The 26,499-nt window shown below is 32.1% G+C and overlaps 2 protein-coding genes across 3 annotated transcripts in view; both read left to right on the top strand.

Annotated features, from left to right (window-relative positions):
- Window positions 1–17,276, top strand: part of LOC134686720 (angiopoietin-related protein 7-like) — a 31,473-nt gene extending 14,197 nt beyond the window's left edge. Inside the window, exons 1-6 of one of the 2 annotated variants that reach the window (XM_063546425.1) lie at window positions 5,307–5,416; window positions 7,507–8,228; window positions 8,937–9,076; window positions 10,287–10,383; window positions 10,527–10,691; window positions 17,026–17,276. In XM_063546425.1, coding sequence (XP_063402495.1) covers window positions 7,526–8,228; window positions 8,937–9,076; window positions 10,287–10,383; window positions 10,527–10,691; window positions 17,026–17,234 — 1,314 coding nt within the window. In that variant the 5' untranslated portion in view covers window positions 5,307–5,416; window positions 7,507–7,525 and the 3' untranslated portion in view covers window positions 17,235–17,276. Of the gene's footprint in view, window positions 1–5,306; window positions 5,417–7,506; window positions 8,229–8,936; window positions 9,077–10,286; window positions 10,384–10,526; window positions 10,692–17,025 lie in introns of those variants that run through there. The other variant, XM_063546424.1, reaches the window with a different exon arrangement.
- A 3,698-nt stretch (window positions 17,277–20,974) lies between these two features.
- Window positions 20,975–24,750, top strand: LOC134686719 (uncharacterized). The gene is made up of 2 exons (XM_063546420.1): window positions 20,975–22,170; window positions 24,180–24,750. Exons 1-2 carry the CDS (start codon window positions 21,735–21,737, stop codon window positions 24,692–24,694), a joined length of 951 nt encoding a protein of 316 aa, XP_063402490.1. The 5' UTR covers window positions 20,975–21,734; the 3' UTR covers window positions 24,695–24,750.
- The last annotated feature ends 1,749 nt before the right edge of the window (window positions 24,751–26,499 follow it).

The following is a 26,499-nucleotide window of genomic DNA, read 5'->3' as shown; positions in this document are numbered from 1 at the left end:
GCAAAGTGGAAAGGGATTAATATAAGTTGCAAAACTTGTTTCCCAATCCACTATAAATAAATATGTTTAAACTATCACAAAGGAACGGGAAAGTTAGCATTTTATTTTCTGTTAACACACATGAACTTTCACATTTAGTTATGGGTGTTTATACCATATTTGATGTTTTATTTTCAATTGTATTGCTTTTCTAATTATTAAATCTTAAGATTTTAAAATTTTGAATATTCCGATTGAATGTGTTTTTGTTTTAATGCTTTCTCTATCACGATAAATTTGTAAAAATGTTAGAACGAACTGGTTACAAAACTGGATAAAATAATCTTCCATATCTACTATTTCATTGATTAACAAACTAATTAGCCCGTCTAGTGACCAGTTTAGAGGTTGCTTAAACATGTTACTAGGTAGGAGAATATGTTGTTTGAGTGCCAATTAGACAACCTTCCATCCAAATTCATAGATTACTATAGCTGTATTTGGCAACACTTTTGGGAATTTTGGATCTCAATGCTCTTCAACTTTGTACTTTATTTGGCTTTTTAAAACATTTTTGAATTCGAGCGTCACTGATGATTCTTTTGTAGACGAAACGCGCGTCCGGCGTATATATAAAAGTTAGTCCTGGTATCTATGATGGGTTTATGTGTAACCATTATATACCATAAGTAAACCATTATAAGTCAAAGTACAGTCTTCAACAAGGAGCCTGTGCTCACAATGAACTTCAAGCTATAACGGGCCCCAAAATAACTAGTGTAAAACCATTCAACGGGAAAACCAACGGTCTAAGATGTATTTAAAAATCAGGAAACGAGAAACACTTATGAATCACATCAACAAACGACAACTACTGGACCTCAGATTCATTTATGTTTAAATATAAAAACAATTGACTTTTTTGCATACATATGTAACATGGTATACTTGTATTATAAAGCCTTCGAACTACTAATGAGTGAAATTTTATTATTTCCTTAAAATCACTATGATTGTCCTGTTATTAAGTGACACTGATGTATTTTTCATTAAAGTACAAAACAGACCCATTTAAATTTTCAAAATTGGATAATGCATTTAGCAAAAGTTTCTGAAAACGTTCTCGATTATGAAATAGATCGAGGTCATGTCAAGCTGTTATTCTTTGTACAGATACGGCTTTACTTTTTGTCATTTTCGGTTTAGGCAACTCTTAAACGTTTACTTATATAATGTTTCTGGCTTTTTAATAGTTAAGACTCGACCATCAATGATGAAATAAACTCATCTTAGATACCGGTTATCTATTCATAAGGTGAAATGCGTATTTCGTGAAGTCTGTATTGTACTTTTGGCTGTACTAATGATCCTTTTGACTTTGATGAACTGTTTTGCCTACCTTTTTCTCTAACTTCACAGAAAAGACTCTGCAGACGAAAAGCGTATATCTTGTATATGGTGTAGTAAATTTGATATATTTTAAAATATACTTGATGATAATAACACTACTAAGTCACTATTTACAAGAATGTTTTAACACGTAATTTAACAGCATATAACGATTATTTCGAAGTGTTGAAGTTCAAATCCCTTGTAAGGAGGATACTTTGCTATTTGTGTCTTGTATATGGCCATGCGTATCCTTCAGCCATTTGGGTTTTGATACCCTTTTCTGTTTTGATTATTATGGCTTATATCTTGATTCCACTTTGCCCTCAATTTAAATTTACTTTTTTATCGAGGTTTCAAAATTGGTGCAACGCATACACATACGCATGCTTGCCAAGCTTAAATAGCACATCGGATGTTACTGAAACATTTCCTTTGTAAATCTTTAACAATGTTTAAAATTACAAAAAAAATAAATGTTTGTTGAAACCAAAAACGGCTTTATTGAGAAGCCAATATAGTCCTTAAGGTGGTATGGGAGTCATGATAGAATTTGTTCATACTCTGCCAAAATTTAGTTTCTTTTGCTACATGTCGACAAATATAATAAAAACTATAGGTCACCGCGCATTTTCGCAAGCTACAGGACGGGACAAAATGACACATTTTGTATGGATATTACAGGAAAAACACCATTTTGTGATTAGAAACTAAACAAAATGATAGAATTGTTAAATACTTAAGAAAAAGAAAGCTTTCAGACACTGCTTTGAGAATATCAAATGAAATGATAGGGTCACCGTACGTTATTTCCGGCTAAAATACAAAATAGGAAAATTCCATGTAGAATCCTTCAGAAAATGCACTGTAACGTGTTTTTGAGTTAACTCCACTTAAAATGCCAATTTAAAAAACTAAACACAACCAAAAATAGTTAACATTTGCAAAAATATCAATATTTATAAGTTCTATGCTAATAAATTGGTTGTTTTAACTGAAAATTCACATTAAATATCTGCATTCCTGCATCAAATTTTGCTAACTTGATGGAAACTCTGGACCTTTGGTTTTCTGTTTTTTACAATCCAAGATGGTAGAAGACACTCATTACTTCTCAAACGACATTGCTAGCGAAGGTTGAAACTTAAATGCCTTCACAAGCATGACGCATCAATCATTTTGAGAACAGAAAATACAAATTGTTTGTAATAATTTTTACGTCAAGGCTTACAAGATAGACGATATTGTAACATGTCATCTTCTTGATTGAACTTGATGACGATGTGTCATATTTATCTACTATAAAAAATCATGTTGAATATACATTGAACAGTCTTGGTTCAATTCTAGTACTCTCTTTTAAAACATACATGTAGTCCATCTACCAAATAATTCAGAAGCCATTAGCCCAACACATTTAATAAATGATGCATTTTAGTTCTGTCGAGTCTGGGATCTTTTGCCCCTGTCCTGCAGGATATACTATATACAAAGTACAATAAAAGCTTTAAAAAACAATTTTATTATTTTCTGTTTTTGTTTTTACTCTTTCATTCATGTTATTATATTGATTCTCTTTTCTTTCTATTGTTATTCCCGCATATCAAGTTTTAGTCTATATTACAACATTCTGTATGTTGTTGTCTCATTTGTGTCTATTTTATTAACCAGTCACAAAAAAATCGATTAGATATGAAACTCTCAACTTTTAACTTTCTGAACTCTAGATGATTACGCTACTGGGTGTATACAAAGACTAATTACATGTACAAGCTTATTAAAGTACAACTGATCAGATATTGTTCTTTTTGAGTTACAAAGTTTAATCCTGAGCAATAAATACTGTTTATATGCGATAATTTACAATTTGTTGATCGAATGATACAAAACACGTACATTCGAATTCGCACTAACACAAAGTACATAATGACCTATTTATTCACATGTTTGTTAACAGTTACAATGATACAATAATCAGTTAAGATACTGGGGAATGTTTCATCCTGTTTTCTAGCGGGCTTATCTTACATCTGACTGTCACTACTTCAAATTGATGAGATCTATATTCGTTATTTTTAGTACATAGATATGTTTCTTAACAGCAACAATGATATAATAATTCGTTTTTAGTTGGTCTCATCTTACCTCTGACTGTGTTTAATATCGTGTTCAGGAGAAAAATGTATGCTGTTCCAAATGACGTCACATTTAATTTGTGTACATCGTGTCAAGTCATATATAGAACTGACTTATTTCTGAAAACACAAACGTACGAAAGTGTCATATTATGATAGATATGAAAATAAGAAAATATGATTACAAATAAGACTAGTCTCCACAAGAAACCAAATGACACCCACTGACATTAACTAATAAGGGTCAATGTATGGCCTTCAACAATAACAAAGCCCATACAATACCATGTTATTCTAACTGTTTATGTGCAATGCAGTTCTAATTCATTTTTCAAACCATTACATCATGCTTTAGGTACAGGTAGAGAATTTAAATTTGAAAGAAATATATAACTTTGAAATGACTTTTAGATTAATAACAAGTTATCCCGTTGAAAAAAAAATGTAATATAGGGACAACCCGATGTGTTTTGTTTTTAAAATCATCAAAGTTTGACTGATGTACTAAAAAAATATGGAAAATAAAAAATTAACCAGGGATTTGCACGGTAAATGTTTTAAAGGATCTAGGAGGATACTGAACATATTGCAAATAAAAAGTACTTCGCATAAAATTCAAATCAATGTCATATTTCAAGTTTAAAACTTTAAAAAAAATAAATAAATTGCAATATTTTTTCAAGTTTAACAATTTTGAGATATGCAAATAAATTACATTCTATTTCAATAAATACAAGTTAAAGAAACTATAACTTTTATTTCTATACATGGTACACATTGATGCATTTTAGTACTGGAGGAACAGAACAAGCCATTATAGGCACATGCAAGTGCTGGTGAAGAATTTAAAATTGGACAGAAATTTGCAATTCTGAAATGCCTTTTAGATTTATTACAAGTTATCATGATGGAAAAACAATGATGGCTCAATAAAATGTAAAAAAACCTCAAACTTATAGGAATCGTATTTATTTGAATTTACTTTCACTGCATATTTTCGTATCTAAAAAAGATATATGAAAATTTGAAAAATGGTTGTGACATACATATAGTGTCTATGCTTTTAATACATGTACAAACTAAAGTGCGAAACATGTAGTACTTTCTTTACAGAAATCATTTTTTCAGTAACAACATGTAACTGCTGGGTGATGATTTATAACAAATCGACATCCTGTCCAAAAAAAATGTTCTTGAAAGAACATATGATATGGACTCAACTATTTTTTTTTTTTTTTTCAAAAACTAATTAACAATTTTGAGATATGCAATGTAAATTACAGTTTATTTCAATGAATATTATTTAAAGGAACAATAAGTGTAATTTAAATGCATGGTACAAAACTGATTTTCTAAAGAAACTAAAAATAGTGATTATACATTATTATCTTTATCACGGAAAATGAGATGTACGCTAGCATTGCGATGTATTTTCAAACCTGAGGATATATTTATATAGATAAGCACACAAATTAGATTTTGCCTCATTATTATTCATTAATTTTCAGGTTAATAAAAAATAACAATATAAATGGTGAGATATGACTGATTGGTGTACGATCGAGAAAATGAAACATAAATTATAAGTTAACAATTCTTAAATAACTTTTATTACAAAGAGAAAAAGATCAAAAAGTTTTCGAAATGTTTTTTAATATGATTTAAGAAGAAAAACATGATGCTCTTTAAATATGATTCAATACTTTTTGCAAATTCTGAAGCAGTTACAATTTGGCAACTACAATGTTTACAGTTTTTCATTAAGAAAACTGGTTGCTGCGTGGTGCGTCAGTGCCAGGTATTAAAAGTGACTATATAAACATAGCTCTCCATTACCATTCTCAATTTCAATGTTAAGCCATTGTGCTAATGATCGCGCATTAATCAGGGAACTGTTTCGTCTATTAAGAAAGGTATGCTAAATTTATCATTTTGATATTTAGGTTAATACATTAAACTAACTTATAGAAGAAAATCAATTGTAAATTATAAAGAAAGTGATGTATTCAATAGGCAATTTTGAGTATACAAATATCCGATAATAATATTATATAATTTGCAAATTTCTAATTTTGTAGTTAATTCTCTTTAGACTCGTATAGTATAAGTGAAATAAACAGAATAAACGTAGTGAAATCATGTGTAGGGTGTTTTAACCTTTTATATTTAGCACACGATTTACAAATTATGTTTTTCAATATATATACAGTAAAAATATATAATAGTATGTTGTAGAGAGTTGTCACAGTATAATACTGTACTGACGAGGAAAAATCTTTCGGATATTTGTTTCACTCTACCTATTTACATTCATACTTATTTTTACTAAAACCAACGTTAGGTGCTTTCATGCAAATATTTTTAATGACAACAGAAAGCCTTGAAAAAATAAGTACTCTTTTCTGAGTGTTTAGTTACTACGTCATTTTGTAAAATATACCTAAAATCCGATGAAGAATGCTACTCTTTTTCAAAATAACACGCTTTTGAAGAACTAGTATAAACTGATAGTATAAATAAATATAACGGAATTTCAAAAGGCAAATTTTTTTTTTTAATAAAAATGAGAGATCCATGATATATGTGGAAACTAAAACCACGATAGGCGAACATTTTTAAACTTGCGTATTTCATGTCGAGGAAGTATGAAGACACTTTGATGTTTTTTCAGTATTATTTTTTAATGGAGGTGAGTCATTCATTATGATCAATCAATAAACTACCTATTTCATCATTTAAAACAAAGGTAGAAGGTTGTTATAAAAATTTGAGTCGAGTTGACATGTTACCTCGTCACTGTTAATTAGAGAACGAGCTAACAAGTTAAAAATCTGACAAAGCAGGGTTTCTGTCAAAATTTCTCTAATATGATGTTATAACGTGATTAATTTTGTTTTGAACTTGTTATTATCCGTTCAGTAGTGAGCCATTTATTCATCTACTTTTCTTATTTTCATGTATTGTATTCATTATCACTGATGCAAAATGTGTGATTAAAATGTGCATACAATCTTCTCAAGTTTATTGCTTATCTATGTAATAAACCGATAATGCCTATTTCAGGTATGTGCTGCATTACTTTACAGGGCACCTGCTGTTCTGGTGGAGTTCTAGTTGCACTTAAGATGTCTAAGTTTTGTTAAGGAACTTTTCCGGGTTAATTGTAATCAGAATTTGGTATTTTTGTTACTTTTTTTTAAATTGTTATGCCCCACCCACGATAGAAGAGGGCATTATGTTTTCTCGTCAGTATGTCCATTTGTCCGTCTGTCTGTTCCTTCGACCGTTCGTCCGTATATTAGTTCGTTCTGCTGCAAGATAAAAATGTTGGTTCAGGTAATTTTGGATGAAGTTGCAGTCCAATCAACTTGAAACTTGGTTCACATGTTCCTTATTATATCATCTTTCTAATTTTAATGCCAAATAAGAGTATTGATATAATTTTCACAGTCCACTGAACATAGAAAATGATAGTGCGGGCGGGGCATCCGTGTACTTGGGACACCTACTTGTATTTTTTTATCTTCATTTTCTATTTCTATTGCAATTGTTTTTTTTCTGCTTATAACTTTGAACATCTCTTTGGTATCTTTCGTCTCTCGTTTTGAAAATTCTGATTTTTTTCTCATAACATTCAGTTGCAAATATTACACAAAATTGCTTTTCATTCTTTTGTTAAATATGCATGTCAATATTCAGGTTTTACAAGTTCAGTTCCTTTATTATTCAGGTAAACTTAATGTCCTTTTTCTAATACCGAGCGAACAACAAAGTTGATGGTTATAGCGAAAGTTATATTCAATTTTTAATGCCATCTTGAATAGGTTAAGTATTTCAGTAAAGACATACTTGTACTTGCATCTTACTCCATGTACTCACATCACGAGCAATTTGAATGACAGAGAAGATATCATCTAATTACTTACTATTTCGATTTCATGTTACATTGTAATATATCAATTTATATTGTAACTATCACTGCCTATACTTTATATTGATATAGGAAACACGAATTTGCAAGGATGAAGATTATGAAAAAAACAATATCATTTATTGTACAAATGGTTATATTGTCGATTGTTCATGTAAATAGTAAACCATGTTCGAAGTCCAACTCAGAATGTAAGCCGGTCAGAATGCCATTGATATCTAACGACCTTAAAGCACCGCTAGTTGCTGAACTTGATATAACTTCGGTGAATAAACAGTTAGAAAGTTACATCAACGATGACATTAAATCAACGTTTTCTGATGAGATTCAAGATATGGTAAAAATCGAGCAAGACCAGACAAAGACATCCATGTTCGAAGATTATTCGTTAAAACTAAACACGACAAAAAAGGAATATGACAAGCGATTTTCAAACATAGTTCAAAATCTTGAGGGCAAGCAAAAGGCGATAACGCGTGAAATATCGGAAGTTTACAAAAACTTAAGTGAAAGTGAATCAGCCTTTAATACTGAAATAACAGATTCGTTAAGTGGGTTTGAACACAGACAAGAAAGTTTAAAGTTAGCAATGATGTCAGAATATTTATCAAAGCTTCAGCAATCACAAGATGCTAACGATCACAAATTTAACGACCTTGCGTGTGATCTTAAATCTCATTTTGCTAATTTGTCCCAAGAATTAAGAGAGGAATTCAAGAAAAGTACTACAAACTTGCAAATCAAAAGCCAGGCATTAGAAGAATGGAAAACAAATCTGATGGAAACATTAAATAGTAAGATATCCCTTTATGTATTTGTAATTTTGTCTCTTTTCCTGGAAATTATAATATGAAGCAAATATAGCTAAACATGAATATTATGAATATCAAATGATGGTTAGTAAATTCCGTTTAGATAAGAAAAGCATTCTTTGTGTTCTTTCAAAACATACAATACAAATAAGTACAGGAAGAAAACAGTTAACACTATGACAAGATAGAGAAAACATTCTTCGAAACTGTAAACCGATTAAATAATTGAAAAATGTTTCTTACCTATCATGATTTTCTATTGCGTTCTGTTTTTGGTATTTAGTTGTATCATTGATATATAAAATAATATTGGAAGTTCATTTTGGTGCATAAAGTTCATATAGTCATCTGAACCATTAATATTGTAATGATTACTGTGACGGTGATACTTTGAAGCGATTTTGTTTTAAAGTTAAAAAAAGCATCAACCCAAGAGTGACAAGATGTATTGTTATCTTAATAGTCAAACATAAATACAATGTCGTTGACGTGTTTTTTGTCCAACAAAAAATACTGCAAAATAAAAAAAGATGCCAAAAGCGAACAAAACATTTTGTTTAAATTAGCATAATGTAAATAATTTGAAATTAGATTTTTGTGTGAAAATAATATGCCTTATTCATTAGAAATGTCATATTCGTAATTATAGGAAAAATTAACTCATTCTAAAACTTTACAACATTTTTTCAGAAACAGTTTCCCCGTTAAACAAGACCAAAGATTGCAGCTATTTGAATACAACACTAAGTGGAGTATATACCATATTTCCAGATGAATTCAATAGAATACAGGCTTACTGTGATATGTCTACTGACGGAGGAGGATGGACAGTACGTATTATAGTATTAGGATATTCAGATATATATTTTTTTCCTAACAGAAGTTGATTGTCTTTTGTAACACATTTTGACTTCCACTGAGTCGATGCATCGCATATGACCATATGTATCCATGCAAGGTAATAGCAATCAAATACCTGGTACTTCATTGTTGGCATGAAAAAAAGTCAACGAGTTTATATATAATATGGCTTTAATATTTGAGCGCTCCTATTTAGTCGAATCAAGACTTACTATTAGAAGGAACATACATCTGGCGTTTCAGATAAACGGCCTTACATACTTGATGATACTGGTTCAGGACGTTAAGTGCCTGTTATTGACATTATACATGTTATAGGAATACAAAATACTGAGTCGTCTAAAATTATTGAATTAGCATATTTGAGTTCAGTTAAAAAAAATATTGTCATTATTATTTTCAGATTGTAAGTTGGAATGCAAAATTAAAGACGTTAAAAAACGTTGACATCGAATATCAGCAAACACTCTAAATAGATAAATTAGTTTACAACAAACTAATACAAAATGTGAAATATTAAAGGCTGAAAAAATAGATTTCTTTATTGATTACTTGTTCTAATGATTATTCATTGTTCACAAATTTTTATATTTAAATTTGAAAAAAAAAAAAATACTTTCAGCATTTCTCTATGACAATTTTGATAAACTATTATATTTTAGTAAGCAATCTGCACTGTTAAATTGTTGGACTTGGCTAAAAGTTTCTGTTCCTTTCCGCTGGTTTAAGTCATCAATTGCGGATTTGTAATTGACAATTAAACTCCACCAGTTTTTTTTTCGTGCAGTTTTATATTTACAAATCTTATTGAGAGAAAAATAAAAATTAATTAAACCAATTACTATACTTAAACGTTAAAAAATTACCATATTTTAAACTATACTTTCTTAAAAACAATGTAAGGGACGTAAATTTTGAGGAAATATTATTCATCGTCAAGTGGTTTTTTTTCTTTCGATACCGTGACCAGTACACAGCATGTGAGCAAGAGGGAAACTTTGTATGTTTACTTTGTATAATACAAACACATTGAAAATGTTTAGTTTAAATAATATAGAATTAACTAATGTTGTGAACATTTAAGGGAAACAGATTATACTATAAATTCTTTTTCTGTCATTTATTTTATATTCAGAAATCTACTGTTTCAGTGATTTTATTTCGTATACTTGATTGTAGGTACTTCAACGTAGAATAGACCGAACAACGAGCTTTGACAGAAACTGGATTGACTATAAGGAAGGGTTTGGCGATCCACAGACGGAATACTGGCTTGGTAAATTTCATGAGTTAAACAATGAGTAAAATGAGTCATTTGGAATTGATTCTGTTATATTTAAAGTTAACTTTCAGGATAGTATCTAAATTTACACAATTGTTTTTTACGGGAAATAATACTTTTATATTTACTCTTTTAAGGTAACAAATATTTAAACATTCTTACAAGTAAAGATAAATACGAGCTGAGGGTTGACCTAACTGATACAAACAACAAGCAAACATATGCGGTATATAAAAGGTTTAGTGTTGGAGACGAGAATTCAAAGTACAAACTGAGTATTGGAGATTACAGTGGAACAGCCGGTAAGCTCTTATGAATAAATGACAAAAAAATATATATTTCAAATATTGAAAAGACAGTATTATCATTCTCGGGTGCAGATTCAAACTAGATTTGTTTTGCAGACAGTATATCAACTGCACACCAGTTTCTCTAATGAATGAGAAATGAATGGTTTGTTCTTAAATAATTACTATTAGAGCATTTGCATTATTCCGCATTTGCTGGCGTATCCGTATCGGCGTATCGTATAACACGTATATGAGGAAAGGATATATTTAGTAAAGTCGGTCCCGATGAAGATATTTAATAATGCATTTACTTTTAATTAAGTTTTGATTGAGGTTGGGACGAAATCCTTATTTTATACCAATCTGCCCGATCCTTATACGTCGATCCGTGTACGTATCTATTTACGTGCAGGGATCGACGTACACGTATCGGGTAGATTTGTATAAAATAATTCTGTAGTCCCGACCTCAGTTAAAACTAAACAGATGTAAAATATGAACCTAATGTTGATAATATAGAGTTTAAAAAACCAAATATGCATTGCTTTTATAAGATCAGGAACATACACGCTTCGTTTTTAATAACTGTGTGTGATAAATGTATCTTTTTTATATACAAATATAATAGGATTAAATCGAACACACCTTGCCTACAAAACTTTACAGGGACACTATGTATCAATAGAAGTGTTTATTGTCATAGGCGGACTAAGAGGGGAACAAGAGGTCTGGTCCCCCTTATCTAGGATTAATTTAAAAATTCTCACTGAAATGTGGCAGAATATGGTCCGGGCCCCATTAGTAAACTGCTTATAAAACAGTAAATGTAAGCGAGATTATTCCCATTCCCATCTCCCTTCTAAAAAAATCTGGATCCACCACTGATTGCTACACACGTTATGTTTGTTGCTTTATTATAACAGTTTACATCTAAATCTGTTCCTGTGCATTTTTCCTCTAAATAATTGATTGGGTATGTCGGACTGCATTTTTGAATGCTTTATCTTTAAAAAAAAGTGGCTATTCTATAACATCATTTGTGTATTCTATGCATTATTTTCGGAATTAAGTATACTTTTATCAAATTCTTTATATTTTGCAGCTATTCAGTTTAAAGAGGAAGAACATTGAATAATATTTTCTAATTGAGGTCTGGAGCTGGCATATCAGTAACTTGTAGTAGTCCTTTGTTAATTTATGAGTTGTATTGTGCTTATTTCAATGTGGTTCTTTATTCTACATTCCAGAGGTACAGGGGGAGGGAGGTTGGGATCTATCAACACACAGTAAACCCCACCGCATGTCCCAAGCCAGGAGCCTCTGTCCTTTGTAAGTTTTGTACGTTTTTTTCAAATGTTTGTTCATTTATATATTTTTAAATCGAGGATGACGGCCATTTTCACTGAACTAGTACACATATCTATTTAGGTGCCAGCTGAGGCCAACCCCTTTGGAGTAGATTTTCTCGCTGCGTTGAAGACCCGGTTGTAGCCTTTTTGGAGTTGTTGGAACTTTGTACAGAAATCATACATGTCATAGGATATTTTAAGTAGGGTTGTTTGTTTATGTGCAGCTCTTGCGGCCCGAAGAACCAATTTATTTACGACTATTAAAACTTATATTTGGTTTATTAGCATTATAGGCTTGTGACTTTTTATATACTATTACTTATTCTTATTGTATGTTTTGCATAAAAATATCTTCATCGGGACCAACCTGGCTTAAGTTATCCTTTCCTCATGTATACGTGTTATACGATACGTCGATACGGATATGCCAGCAAATACGTGAATAATGCAAATGCTCTAATAGAATTCGGTCATTTAAAGACGTATCAACCGTATCATATATTTGACGTATCCGTATCTACCAAAAAACAGTATGTGATCCTGAGATTTAATGTTATGTTCTTTCAATAATGCAAATGGGCGACTGATTAAATTGCACGGGGGGTCTCTTCCTATATAAAGGTATATACATATGTGCCGCTGGAATGGGTCCCTTTTTTGATCCATCAAATATATGAATGGGGGGCAATTTTACCGAGGAAATATATCAATAGGTAGTAATTGACCGATTGTGATATATCAATGGGTCATAAATATATGATTGGGTTATGATTTCGCTGTGAAATATATGTATAGGTAGTGATTTCACAATTATTCAATATATGAATGGGGGGGGGGGGGGTGTTTTTAAAATCCCAGCTGCACAACTGTACCCAAAATCCCATGTTGAGACCCCCCCGTGTTAAATTGTAATGCAGAAATTTTCAAACCAATTAGGACATATGGAGTTTTTGTGGAACGCGTAACCCGACTTTTAAAGATATTTCGAATAGTTTGAACAGTAACAGGCATGATAGAAGTGAATACAATAAAATCGTTTGTTTGTATATGAACTTGTGCTCACAGAGAACCATATTGTTATTTGACAAATAGAGTGATACTCAGTACTTCTATTACCGATTATGATAACATCGCAAATGAACAATATTCAAAGTTTGTTACATATATATAAGTAGTGTTTATTCATGTAAGATCTTGTTTCTTTCCACTAGATTTTTGAAGGATTGTGTACGATATTCGTTTACCTGTCCTACAATGGCTCCTTTTTAAGTACATGTAACAGTAGTTGATAGAACCTCTTATTCTTTTTTACAGAACACCAAATATTGAAATTAAATGTTTGATTGTTTCAAAGAGATTCCAATTAGTTTTTTTAAAAGAAGCATAATACACTCGGAATCACATATTATGTATATATATATCTACAGATGCGGATACGTCAATGTATGCGATACGGTCTAAATCTAATCTAAACAAGATTGTGAGTGCTTTAAATATACTTACCTTAACAAGATTGATTGTCTTCAACATACCTAATCTCCCAATTCAGGAGCTTTTTACTCTGAGGATTCCATTTGTTGCTGTGTTACATATTTGTTTTTCGTTCAATTGTTTGCAAATGAATTCGGCCGTTAAGTTTCTCGTTCGAATTGTTTTCCATTCGTCATATAGGAACCGTTTTGTTTTAACTAACGCTGCAATATGGGCTTTGCTTATTTTTGAAGGTAGTACGGGGAGCTATAGGTGTTAATGTCTGAAACATTTGGTCCCTTGTAAAAAGTTGTCATATGGCTGTCATGCCATCTCACGTTTGTTTATGTTAAGTCCGCAGCCTGTGTTATTTTTTTTTTCGTTTCCAGAGATTTAAAAGCATCGGTCGATGTTCTAGCAAGCTGTTCTTCTACGTGGCACTATTATTTTATTCTTCGATAAAAGAAAAAAAGACTGTTCTGTTTATTTTTTATTTTTTATTGATAATCAGTGTTTAGAATGAATTAAAAATATTCACTCCTTAAATTAACAAAAAAAATAGTTTGTTTTTAAATATAGGCTATAACGTATATACCTTCAACTGGACAGATAAAGGTTATTGTACAAGAAAAACTATTTATATCTAATATAAAATTATGTATGATTTTTTAATATTTTTTACAATTGAAGACGGTACTACATGTATAGCATTGTGTAATAGTTACAGGTTTTTCAAAAATTTCCTTGGTTTTGATGAATAAACTTATTTTTCACGAAATATCCCCAATAATGTATATATGCTGGGTACCGTTTTGAACAGAACTTGAACTATAAAACTACAATTATGGAAATCAAAAGTAAGGGAGATTCAAAACTAACGGTGCCCTCATAGAAAAACGTAACATTTGAATTATTTTATACACATTTTTTGGCCCGATACTTTTAAGATTCACTAAAATCCAAGTGTTTTGGTTATGAAAAAACAAAACTGGCAAATTGCAAGAGTTTAAGCTGATACCAAATGATTTTAAAAATGTAATGGATGTGAAGTTAGCGGCCGGTTGCTTAACCTATATTCGACCATTTCGCACCTTGACCATTTTGTACCTCATAGAATATTAACATGTTTACCATTTCCTACCTCATGGAAGATTTATATGAATGCCATTCCGTACCTCATGGAAGATTTATATGCATACTATTTCGTACCTCATGGAAGATTTATATGTATACCGTTTCGTACATCTTGGAAATTTTTTATGTATGCTATTTCGTACCTCATGGAAGATTTATTTGTATTCAATGTCGTACCTCATGAAAGATTTGTATGTGGATAAAGTAATCTATTGGCTCTCTGTAATTTCTTAAATTAAAAAGCCATAGCAAGTTATTTGATTGGTCACAAAAGATACAAATACTTATGCAAACACTGTGACTCATGGCTCACTTTTTGAGTTGAAATCTGATTGTGTCCCTTTTCAGTACATTTCCTGACAAAACCAACTACCAATTTCTATAAAAACAGTTGCAGATAAAAACACAAATGTTGGTTAAATAACCCTTTTAGAGTATAACAATAACTTAATATTAAATCCTGCAAACAAACACAAAGTAATTATAACTAGTGTGCTGATTAATAAAACCAATCATCGGTCTTTATAAAATTGTGACGTCGTGATGCATAATTTCATTTGATATCTTATATTTTAAAAAGCATCCAAATCATGAAAACTTACCCCAAAAATATAACATGTACTAAGTCCATGATGAACGAAATAGTAAATGCATTTGGCACATAGGGTACGAAACTAGGTACGGAATGGTAATTGTTTGATACGAAATTGCAAATTTAGGTACACAATGGCAGGGGTACAAAATGGTCAAGGTACGAACTGACTTGCTTCTGTATCTACCTATTACCCAAATGTCTGCTTTATATTAGGCAGACAGAGAGTTCAGGGGCTCTCATCTTTGCCCTGTTGTCTTTGTCCAGAAATTTAGACAATTTCTAGCTGAAAAGTGTCAAAGTAAGCCCCTATAGATATCGAAGATGAAAATATTCTACATGTTCTAGGAAATCCTTCTGATTCAATCGTCAAATAAACAAAAAATATGATTTCGTCGAATTTTGTGGATATTGAAAGAACAAAGGGGGAGGGGTGGTCTCATTGTCATTTAACAGTTCTCAGACATGTTTTCACTATATATTTGGGATTTCCATATATAGTTGTATATATATTTTTTTAAAGGTTTCTAGAGCGATAAGTTATTATTTTTGTATCATATATTATAGTTAAATTACATCTTAGATGTCGTTTTATTACATATATTCAAGGTTTATATTCAAGGACAACGAGAGTATACGAAAGCTTTAAGGGGTCATAAAACCAATGTTTACTGATCTTTTCATTCCTTTAACTCTGAAAATCATGCTTTCAATGTGAACAAATATTTGCTTTACATTTCAACTAAATTGGACTATAGAACCGACAGCTATAAGCCGGTTGTTTTATTAAATATCGAATATCGAATAATGAACCGGCTGCTAAATTCACATACATTTTTAGATCTTAAAGACTAATAAAAATTGAACGGCTGACTCAAATATAATCAAACGATCAAAAGATATCCAGAAAATACTCCTTTTTATCCATTTTATCTGGAATTGAAATAACAGTCCAATATTTCAATGCTTTAAAACAGATTTTGAAATATTTGTTTTCTTTATCGGGAACAAGAGAATAAATGTCAAATATTGTAATAACGTCTCACTTCGGTCCCCAGTTTAGAAAGAACACATTGTTTTTGTCTAATATATTATGTAATAGCTAACTAATTTAAACTTCAATCCCCTTCCCTATCACGAATGTGACCTACCGAATTAGACTATTTACCGGATTTATTATCACATAAGCAACAGGACGGGTGCCACATTTGGAGCAAGATCTGATCACCCCTAGTTATTGTGGGGTTCGTGTTGCTTATTCTTTGGTTTTCTATGTTGTGTCGTGTGTACTATTGTTTGTCTGTTTGCCTTTTTCATTTTTAGCGTTGTCAGTTTATTTTCGATTTATGAGTTTGACTGTCCCTCTGGTACATTTCGTCCCTCTTTAAATATAATAACTATTTAACGTACAGGAAAGTAAATCATCACCAGTATAAGCTCTAAAAACATGTACCAAATTTCGTTATTGTTAATATAAGAAAAACGCATACAACTGAGGAAAAGATTCCTCGTTAAGGGACAAGGTGAAAAATTATAATATGATATGATTGAATTTAACTGTGAACACTGCATCACATTTAGATTTTTCAATCTGTTGTGATTAATACGCATACACTACTATTTTTAATTTCTTTTCTTGTGATGGTCCAGGTCCATATAAATAGTTTACTATATTCATCTTTGTATCATATTTTCGTAAGATCAAGAGTATATGAAGTTTTGATATTTTTTGACGCGGGTGTCCTCTAGTTACAATAATTAAGGTCTTTGGTGAGTATATTTATTTTGTTTTGTCTTTCAGGTAATTATATGGTTTACAACAACGGAATAGCGTTTACAAATGATAAGGATAATGACGACTACGGCCGTGGGAACTGTGCTGCCTTTTATGGCCCATGGTGGCATATTGCATGTAGTAATTCATATCTCAACGACAAGGAACATAAACTGTATTATTGGGGTGGATATAAATATAATAAAACTCAGATGATGATTAGAAAAATATTGTAAATGTTTAGAAAAAAAAAAAATTAAATAAGCTAAATATGGTTATTTTATTCTGTTTGTTTTCTGGAGATCTGATTTAGAAAAAAACTAATACAACCAATGTGTTTACCTAAGACAGAAATATCACAATTGAGAAAACACTCCATGCATAGTGACATTTTCAATATAAATAATACAAAATGTAAAACGGATATTTTCCCCCACAAATGTTGAAAAAAAGGAAAACTAGAACAAAAAGTTATAAAAAAACAACCAAACAACCAACAACCAAATTCATACAATCCTATCCCGTTTGTCTCCTTATAGAGGTTTCTCAACATCTTACGAACGGACGAAACTCTACGAACGTATCGTTATGGAGCAGTCATTGTGTGCAGTAAAATATTTCTAACGATATTGTAGCATGTTTAAAGACAACAGTAAACAATTGCATACTATACTGGTCAACAAAAGAAACGATACAAGACTTTTTTTCAAATTAAAGATAAAGTTTTCCATTCAATGGACCAATATTTAAGGTAGTAATACTTAATCATTATGGGAATATAAATCCGTTAAAAAATTTTTTTTTTCCTTTCGTGACGTTTTTTTCGAGATTTTTTGTTTTTTACAAAATTTACATAAAACGACAATTTAAAAAAAAGAAGTTCCAAATAATGACGTCAACCTCTTATTTAAAGGTAAAGACAGTGTTTGCCATCAAGTTGTTTTTTAAAATCATTTAGTTTCTTCGTTTATTTGTTATGTAAAGTTTGTCACCACGAGAAATTGTTAAAATGTATACATTATCAACTGATTTACCATAGACAGTATGTGTAAAGTGATATTCAAAAAGCGGTAACAATTTTAAAACTTATCCGAAAGGTTCCAAATTTACTGTGTGTTGTGTTCATATCTAAAGCATTGATTTGAGAAGAAAATAAAAAAAAAAATTCATTTTTTGAGATTTCAAAAAACACTTCTTTTCCCAAAAATTTGAAAAAAAAACAATAATTCAACCCATTACTTACAACATAAACATTACTTGATTAGCATATTGAATATTTTAAAAAAAATTGAAATTTTATTTAGAACTTAGAAAATTATGTGTAGATTTTTTATTCAACTTTCCGCAAAACTAATTTGCACCCTACGATCGTTTACACTAAATTTAGATGCTTTCCTACAAGTTTTGATTTTCATTATCACATGTGAATACATTGCAAATGAAAGCTTTTTAAAATAGAGTATCTCATTTTTTTTTATATTTAATACTTTTTGATAAATTTTATTTCAAAGTCGTGTATCGTCTTATGTTGACTAGTATATATTTGCAACCTTGCATTTGATTGTTGTTGTTAAAGATAAGTATTCTGATTGATTTGCTGTTGTTTTGATGTTACGTATTCATACGTTGAGCTTCGTTTGTTTATATGTGAAATATATGCGTTTGATTTATCTCCCTTATCCATTAAAAAAGAAATTATCTTTCTAATGTCGTTGTTAAAAAACCTTGAATCGTGTGCCACTGTGCATTTGATTTATTGATTGTTGGATGTTTAACGCTCAGTGGCAGGAACTCAATGCATATCACGACGATATTAGCATTTGGTTTCGCTGTGTTAAAGGATTGATAAGTGATTGAGATGATAAAACTTTAGTATGTTTCATTTATTATACCAACACGTCTTTGCGCTAACCCAGCTCAAAGTTCTACAACACATGACAGTTGCCATCTTGGGTGACGATACAAGGAACCAATGACCCTATTAAAATGTTTTCATCCTCCTATTTTCTCTTGCATCTGCCCGAAATATTTCGGCAGCCTTATAATACTATCTGTTTTAAAAGGAGGTTTTTGATTTTTAATTTTTTTTTTTTTTTTTTTTTTTTTTTTTTGGTGGGGGGGGTCTCAGTAATTGAAATATAAAGTTGCATTCGATAAATCGTAAATTAATAGTTATATGTATTCGAATTGAAATTATGAGTGATACAGCACCAACAAAACTAAAAGTAATTATCATATAATTATAGTTATTATTAATCGTTTACATTTAAAAAAAAATACCTGACTAAAATATATATATAGAAACAAGTAGATTTACATAAAAACAGAAATTAATTTTAAAAACATGTCATAAAATCTCAATGGAAAAAATATATATTGATTGTTGATTGTTGGTTGCTTAACGTCCGGTGGCAAATATTTCATGCATATTCAGGACGAGAACAAGTTCACAATAAATACAATAGGTAGGTTGATACAATAGAGGCTATCTCGGATGATGGTCGAAGACTGCCACCGGAAAAGGAGGGTATATTGGATAGGGACAGAAATTTTGCCTTGCAACAGGCCACCTACGGACCCCTCAAAGAGTTGTTGCATGGGTTCTTAGCGTGCAAAGAGCGTGACACTCTCTTCACACGAGGCATCGGATTTAACGTCACCCCTTCTGACCGGACGTGACTGCGAACTTGATACATCCCGCACAGCCAAACGGACGCCCCACTTCGGCTAGCGTTTTACTGCCGGTCGGGAGAAGACCAAGTGACCATATTTCTATACCCAAGTCACCCTTGGGGAGAAAAAATATATAAAAAAAACAAGTAGAAATATATTAATACTAATGTGTATACGCCTTTACTATAATAAAATCATACAAAAAGGGAAATAAGAATGGCCATAAAATCAAAACAATCCAAAGGCCAAACAATATACATTACTAAACATCATTTACAAGTCAACTGTTATAAGTCAACTGGCTTTGTTTTTTATTCAAACATTTATTTCAACGTTTTCCTTTATCTATCTTCTTGCAAATTTAGCTTGAAAATAAATCATTTAAGGCGAAGAAGTTCACATTTGGATTTAAGAGGTTTGGATCAACACAGTTATCTCGGATGCGAGGATGTTGTTTTTTTCAAATTAAAAACCATTCATACAGGCGTACAGTCAAAGATCTATTTTACCCCGTTTTTGTCCTGGAATTTTCACCTTTAATTTGAGCTTAAATAAGTTTTCAAAAATATGTACTGCCTCTCTCATCCGAACAAAAATTCACTTAAGTACAAATCTGAGACTATTTGCAGTCAAAAGAATATTTCTAAAACTCAGAATGGTTTAAAAAAACCTGCATGTATGTTTTTGGTTGGTTTTGTTTTGATTATGCAGAAGACATTTCTAATGGAAGTTCACAGCCACTAGTCCAAAATGATTGAATAAATAAGCGCTCCCTCTTTTTTCGTTACGGCAAGTTACGTCAAGTTAGGGCGATTTTCGTTCGTTCGTAAGATGTTGAGAAACCTCTAATGTGATATATCGAATGCGACTTATCATCTGGTTGGGTTTTCATGAGTAAATCGCCAGGTAACATATTATAAGCAAAATCTACTAACTCTTTCAAAGCACAAGTAATAACACTGGTGTGTGATTGAGTTCGTATTACTAAGATTTTTTTTATAATAAATATGTTGTCTTTTTGAAATCGTGTTTGTTATTTAGTCTTATTTTTTACTTCAAGTTGTCAGTTTCCTTTCGTTAAATAAGCTTGAATGGCTCTAATAACTTTTTTGACCTAAGCGTCACTGATGAGTCTTTATGTAGACGAAACTAGCGTCTGGCGCACTAAATTATAATCCTGGTATCTTTGCTAACTATTTAAGGTATCTTTTGTCCCTCTTTTCCAAAAGACCATCCGACAAATATCGGTTATAATTTATTTGTGTATTGGGATCAGTTGAAATGTCTTGAATAAGAATGTGGATATTTTATTTAAATATATTATTAATCATGGTTGAAATCGCAGGGCAGTGATTGCATTGCAATCGTATCTGGTAACTATGTACATTGTTTATATCTCCTGCGCCTCTACATCATAACTTGTTCATATTGACCAATCAGGATGCAGCATAGGTACCGTTGATATGTCTGGCATTTCATATCAACCAATCAAGAGCTAGTATTCATATTTCCCGCTTCATAATTTAGCCAATCAGTTTGTAGGTCAATTAACATCGTCTGGCATCATCGTCAGGTTCAGCATTCAAAATAATAACTTGCAGCAGCAAACACCTTGTTTAAACTAAGGCTAAAGATTTTTATTCTCATACTTATTAATTATAAGTTTAACAACCGAAAGTGGACGTTCTATACAGTACGATGGAAAGCTTTCATTTACAGTACTATGTGATGAATTTACGATACTAACGAAAGTTTGATATCATCTGTGAAAAAACTTCTTGATAGGAATACGGTGATCAATCCGAGGACGTCAAGATAATCTCGCGTGGTACAGCATAATAGTTACCGATGAAACAGTTTGGAAATTCGCAGAATTGTATCGCATGTGCAAACCAGAACTTTTAAAGTTGATGAGCATTAAGCTGGAACGTTCTAGACATCCCAATGGATAATACCATACTTAGCGTAACTCCGGAAGCTGACCTGGAAATCATGTTTTTTGTGCAGTAATCAACGACTGGATTTATTAACTTTGCTGTGATATTGTGTAGTCAGTTAGCAAGATGACTTTTGAAGGCTCAAGCTCCAAAACCATGACAGACGTGGAACGGGTTTTGACCTGGGCAGATGCAAAAAAGCTTAGCGAGGCAACGGCAAATGCAGTGATAAGTCTAGGATTTGACTCAATGGAAGCTTTGGCGCTTTTAGAAGGCGAAGATCTTCAGAAGACCAAAATACCGATTGGACAACAGAAGCTACTCCTGAAGAGTATAAGGCAGTCATGTAAAGCAGAAACTGAAAACGCGCCAAAAGGCAGTAATGGTGGACTTCCGGCATGTCCGACTTCAGAAGATGCGTGCGCACCGGAAGTTACAGACATCCAAGATGGCGGCAACAATAACAATAACAACCTAACATCCGGTTTGACAGACACATGTGTTGGCAATGTTTTAAACCAATTACAACAGCAGCAAGCAGCATCCGGTGTCATTAATCAAGGTAGTGCTTGTTTTAATAACATTCAGTCCTGGCAGGACCCACAAATATTTATTAAGTCATTAGGAAATAACAAAACTAACTCTAATTATTTAGACATTGTTGATTTTGTCATGTTATCAGGGGTAAACAGTGGGGATAACGATGAACGGATTGTATCCGAATCAGGTTCAGGTCAGTTAATTTTAAAATCTGGACCTTCTAAACCTAAGCTTGAATCGTTAAATGTAAGCCAATGGTCAATGGCAAACTTGGCAATTTTATATAAGTTATTAGAAGAGGGTCATCTAGTCCAGAATAACATACTGGACTACCTATCATATGCCACTCGTACGTACCAGTTGTTTCTTTCACATGATGTTACATCAGTTTTCTTTTATGATAGAGAGTATCGCAGGTTGCAAAATTTACATAAGTTCAGATGGGGAACTGATGTACCACATATTCAAACTGTGTTTTTAAAATCAAAGGGTAGTAATTCTACCAAGTTTTTCAAACCTCCAGTGTCTACCTCTAAGGGTTTCAAACCATTTTCTTCTCACACAGCTGGTGGGAAAGAAATATGTAAAAAGTTCAACTCCAGGCTAGGTTGTTCACTTAGTGGGTGCAAATTTGAACATGTGTGTAATGTCCCAGGTTGTGGACAAAGACACTCTGGCTCAGGGCATCAGTCTAGCTTTCCAAAAAACGGATAGGCCCAGTTAAACCTCTGCGTGACCTTCACCTTGATGCTTGGGTTACTGAACTAAAGTATGACTTTGACAAGGAATACTTACTTCATGGTATAGAATTTGGGTTTGACATTGTGACCTCAGCAGCTAATGAGTTACCATCAGGAATAGTTGGTAAAAACCACCCATCCGCTTCACCTAACAACCCCCTTTACGAAAAAGCTCACAAAGTCAAGAAGTTACTGGTTTAAAATGGACCTTCCCTGATGGAACAGAATATACTTTTTATGATACAAAGCTTCCATTTGGATCAAAATTGGCACCCCATATTTTTCATAGGCTATCCCAAGCTGTCCGTCGTATGATGTCACGCAGAGGTTTTACTATCATCGCATACTTAGATGATTTTCTTATTTGTGAAACAACAAAGCAGCGTTGTATTCAAGCATTGAACATTTTACTCGCCCTTCTTCGCAAGTTGGGTTTTATGATAAATTGGTCAAAAGTGGTTGACCCCACCACTAAATTGACTTTCTTAGGCATAGAAATTGACTCTACTGCAATGGAGTTAAGGCTTCCAGGGGAAAAGCTTTCCCTACTTAAGCATGAATTGGCAGAATTTAGTAAGCGAAAAAGAGCATCAAAAAAGCAATTGCAATCTATAGCAGGCAAACTTAATTGGGCATCAGCAGTGGTTCATGGCGGGAGAGTATTCCTTCGCAGAATTATTGACGCGATTACCCCTTTAAAGCATGATTGGCATAAGGCAATCCTCCATGGCGAAATATGGCATGATATTGAATGGTGGAAAAAATTCCTAGAGACCTTTAATGGAAAGTCCCTCATTTTAGAAAAGATCCCCTTGTCATCAGTATACACAGATGCATGCAAGGAGGGGGGAGGGGGTTTCTTTGGTTATGACTGGTTTTATACGAATTGGGAAAATGATTTCCCTGTAGTGAAAAATCTCCATATCAATGAGCTTGAGGCTCTTGCAGTAGTCTTGGCAGCGCAAAGATGGGGGAAAGATTAGGAAAATAAAAGAGTTGTTGTTTTCTCAGACAATATGACCACTGTTGCATGCTTGAATAAGTGCACTTCACGCAGCAAAATTTTGATGTCTTACATTAGGGGCTTGTTTTGGCTCTCTGCAACATATAATTTTCATATAACAGCCGTTCATGTGCCAGGGAAAGAAAATATTATGGCAGACTTCATATCTAGGTTACATGAGCCAAAGGCGTTTTACCAATTTATGAATTTTTATCTTCCCAAACCACTGTTTGTAAGGCACTTGGAATCCCATATGTCTAACCAAGCCCTATCCTATCTTTTATGTAGGCATTCCAAGTGCAGGGCAGGTGCAGGAGTTGGATAGCCTGGTTTTGTTTTTCCAAAGCAGGATGTTTGCAGACTCAACAAAAAAGACATATATGTTGTATTTTAGAAGTTATGAATCCTTTTGCAGAGGTTTATTAATTCCTATGGTCCCAATTAGCAAAGACAATTTGGCCAGATATATTGTTTTTCTAACGCAAAGGCTTTGTTATAACTCAGTTGTCAATTATTTAAATATTGTGCGCCTCCTGCATGAAGAGGCTGAGTTACCTTACCCTATTGATACACATTTTGTCAAAGGTGTCTTAAAAGGGGTTAAAAGAGTTCTAGGGGCTGAAAAACGCCCCAAATTACCCATAACTCCTAAAATACTGTCTGGCATTTTTACCACTATAGACTTAAATGAAAGTTTGGATATAACTTTTTGGGCAGCTTGCTTAGTAGCATTTTTTCCTTTTTCAGGAAATCAAACCTTTTTACACCATCTTTACAGGAATTTAATCCTGATCGGCATTTAAATAGGGCATCTGTTAAGTTTTCGAAGGAGGGGGCCACTTTAACACTCAGGAAAACAAAGACCATACAAAATAGGGAAAGAGCTCTCGAAGTACCTTCACCTATAATTCCAGGTTCCCCCTTCTGTCCTTGTCAAGCTTTGAAACTATCGTTTGATATATGTCCTTCCACTCATAATTTGGTGTCAGCTTTTATGTTTTCCTCCAAGTCCAAGTTAATGCCCCTCCCGACCCTCATTCATGTATTTATGTAATGGCAATCAGTTCATGAACTGTCTTTTAAGTTTGTATCTTGTCATGTTTATTATTTTTTTTTTTTACTGTTTATTATATAATATTGTATTCATTGTATTTTCATGTGTAGTTTAGTCTTGATGTTTGAGAACCACAGTTTTTATTACACATCATTTATCTTTTGTATTCATGCATTACTTACATTTTGTATTTGCCTTAATTCATTTAGCATTATCTTCAATTATTGTATAATTGAAATAATTACATGCATACTTAATAAACTGTGGTTAGTTTTCCCAAACCTGTCTTTGTTCAAATATATAACCAACACTGCCTTATGTTCTATTTGGCCGCTGAATCCTTCGGGTGTATCCAAACTTGATATGGGACGTTATATAAGTCATACCATATCAAGCGTTGGCAGGGAGGCTGAAAAGAGGCAGTGTTTAACATCATTGGCAAAGGGGGGAAGGGTGGGTCCTTATTTTCATAACATAAGATTAATAAATACTTGTAACCTTGATTTACAACCTGATTAGGTGTTGACATTCGGAAATAGTAGTTTAAAAATTATTTTAGACCCTATTCATGAATTTAAGATATATATTATAAAAATATTTCCGACTCTGTTATAGTATGTTACTATAAGGAACCATATGCCATGTTTACATACAAAAAGAAGATGTGGTATGATTACTTAAGAGACAACTATCCATAAGAGACCTGAGAACATAAAAAATATCAGCTACATGTCTCCTTACGGCTTCAACAATGAGCAAAGCCCGAACCGCTAATAAATGCCTTGAAATACCAAAAATGTAAAACAATTCAAACGAGAAAAACTAATGTCCTGAAAACTGTACACCAAAAAAATGTTTTTGTTATTGGAATTTAGAAAAACAAATTGATGGTTTTTTATGTGACGAATTTCAACGACAAATGCATTTTAAGGGCATACGATACAGTTTTGATCCTGTCTTTACAAGTTCGTGAAAATTTGCATATAGGCTAATTTTTACCTGATTAAATCAAATATGTAATAAAAAATATATCGTCATGTGCTACTTTTTGAGTAAAATGAGGTCGAATTTGTAAATTTGCTCAAAAATCAGATTTGCGGCCCTAATTTCTTCTTCGATGGAAAGACATTACTTTTTTGTTATAAAAGATAAACACTTAATTGTTTCTTGTTAAATAATCGGTAATTTCTGTATTTTTTGTGTATCCTAAAAAAATATGCATTTTTTAATTCAGAAATAACTCATATTTATCAAATGTCCATGAATCGAGGAAAATATGTCATTTTTTGCTGCATGTTTATCAAAATTAAAAAAAATCCTCTATTTACAGTTTTATAAAATATATGTCACTGTGACAGTTTTACGTTGCGAAAATAACATTTTCGTTAACAACGTCATTACCTCCCCTGTAACTGTATCGTATGCCCTTAAGAATTGTATATGTGTTCTGACTACTGTTGGATTTGGGGTCCTGTCATAGTTATAAGTACTTTATATACCTATTTATGAATTGTTTTAAACAAACAAATAACATGAAATTGACCCGCTTTTCTG

This window comes from Mytilus trossulus, chromosome 10, assembly GCF_036588685.1.
Source record: "Mytilus trossulus isolate FHL-02 chromosome 10, PNRI_Mtr1.1.1.hap1, whole genome shotgun sequence".
Taxonomy (NCBI): Eukaryota; Metazoa; Mollusca; class Bivalvia; order Mytilida; family Mytilidae; genus Mytilus; species Mytilus trossulus.
The sequence above is the reverse complement of the archived record's forward strand: the minus strand, read 5'-3'. Positions and strand labels throughout refer to the sequence as shown.

Bases quoted from the DNA above. Each gene is read 5' to 3' on its own strand.
- LOC134686719 (XM_063546420.1), top strand. From the start codon at position 21,735: ATGACTTTTGAAGGCTCAAGCTCCAAAACCATGACAGACGTGGAACGG. The intron at 22,171-24,179 runs GTAGTGCTTGTT...TCTTTTATGTAG, and splicing joins ATCCGGTGTCATTAATCAAG to GCATTCCAAGTGCAGGGCAG.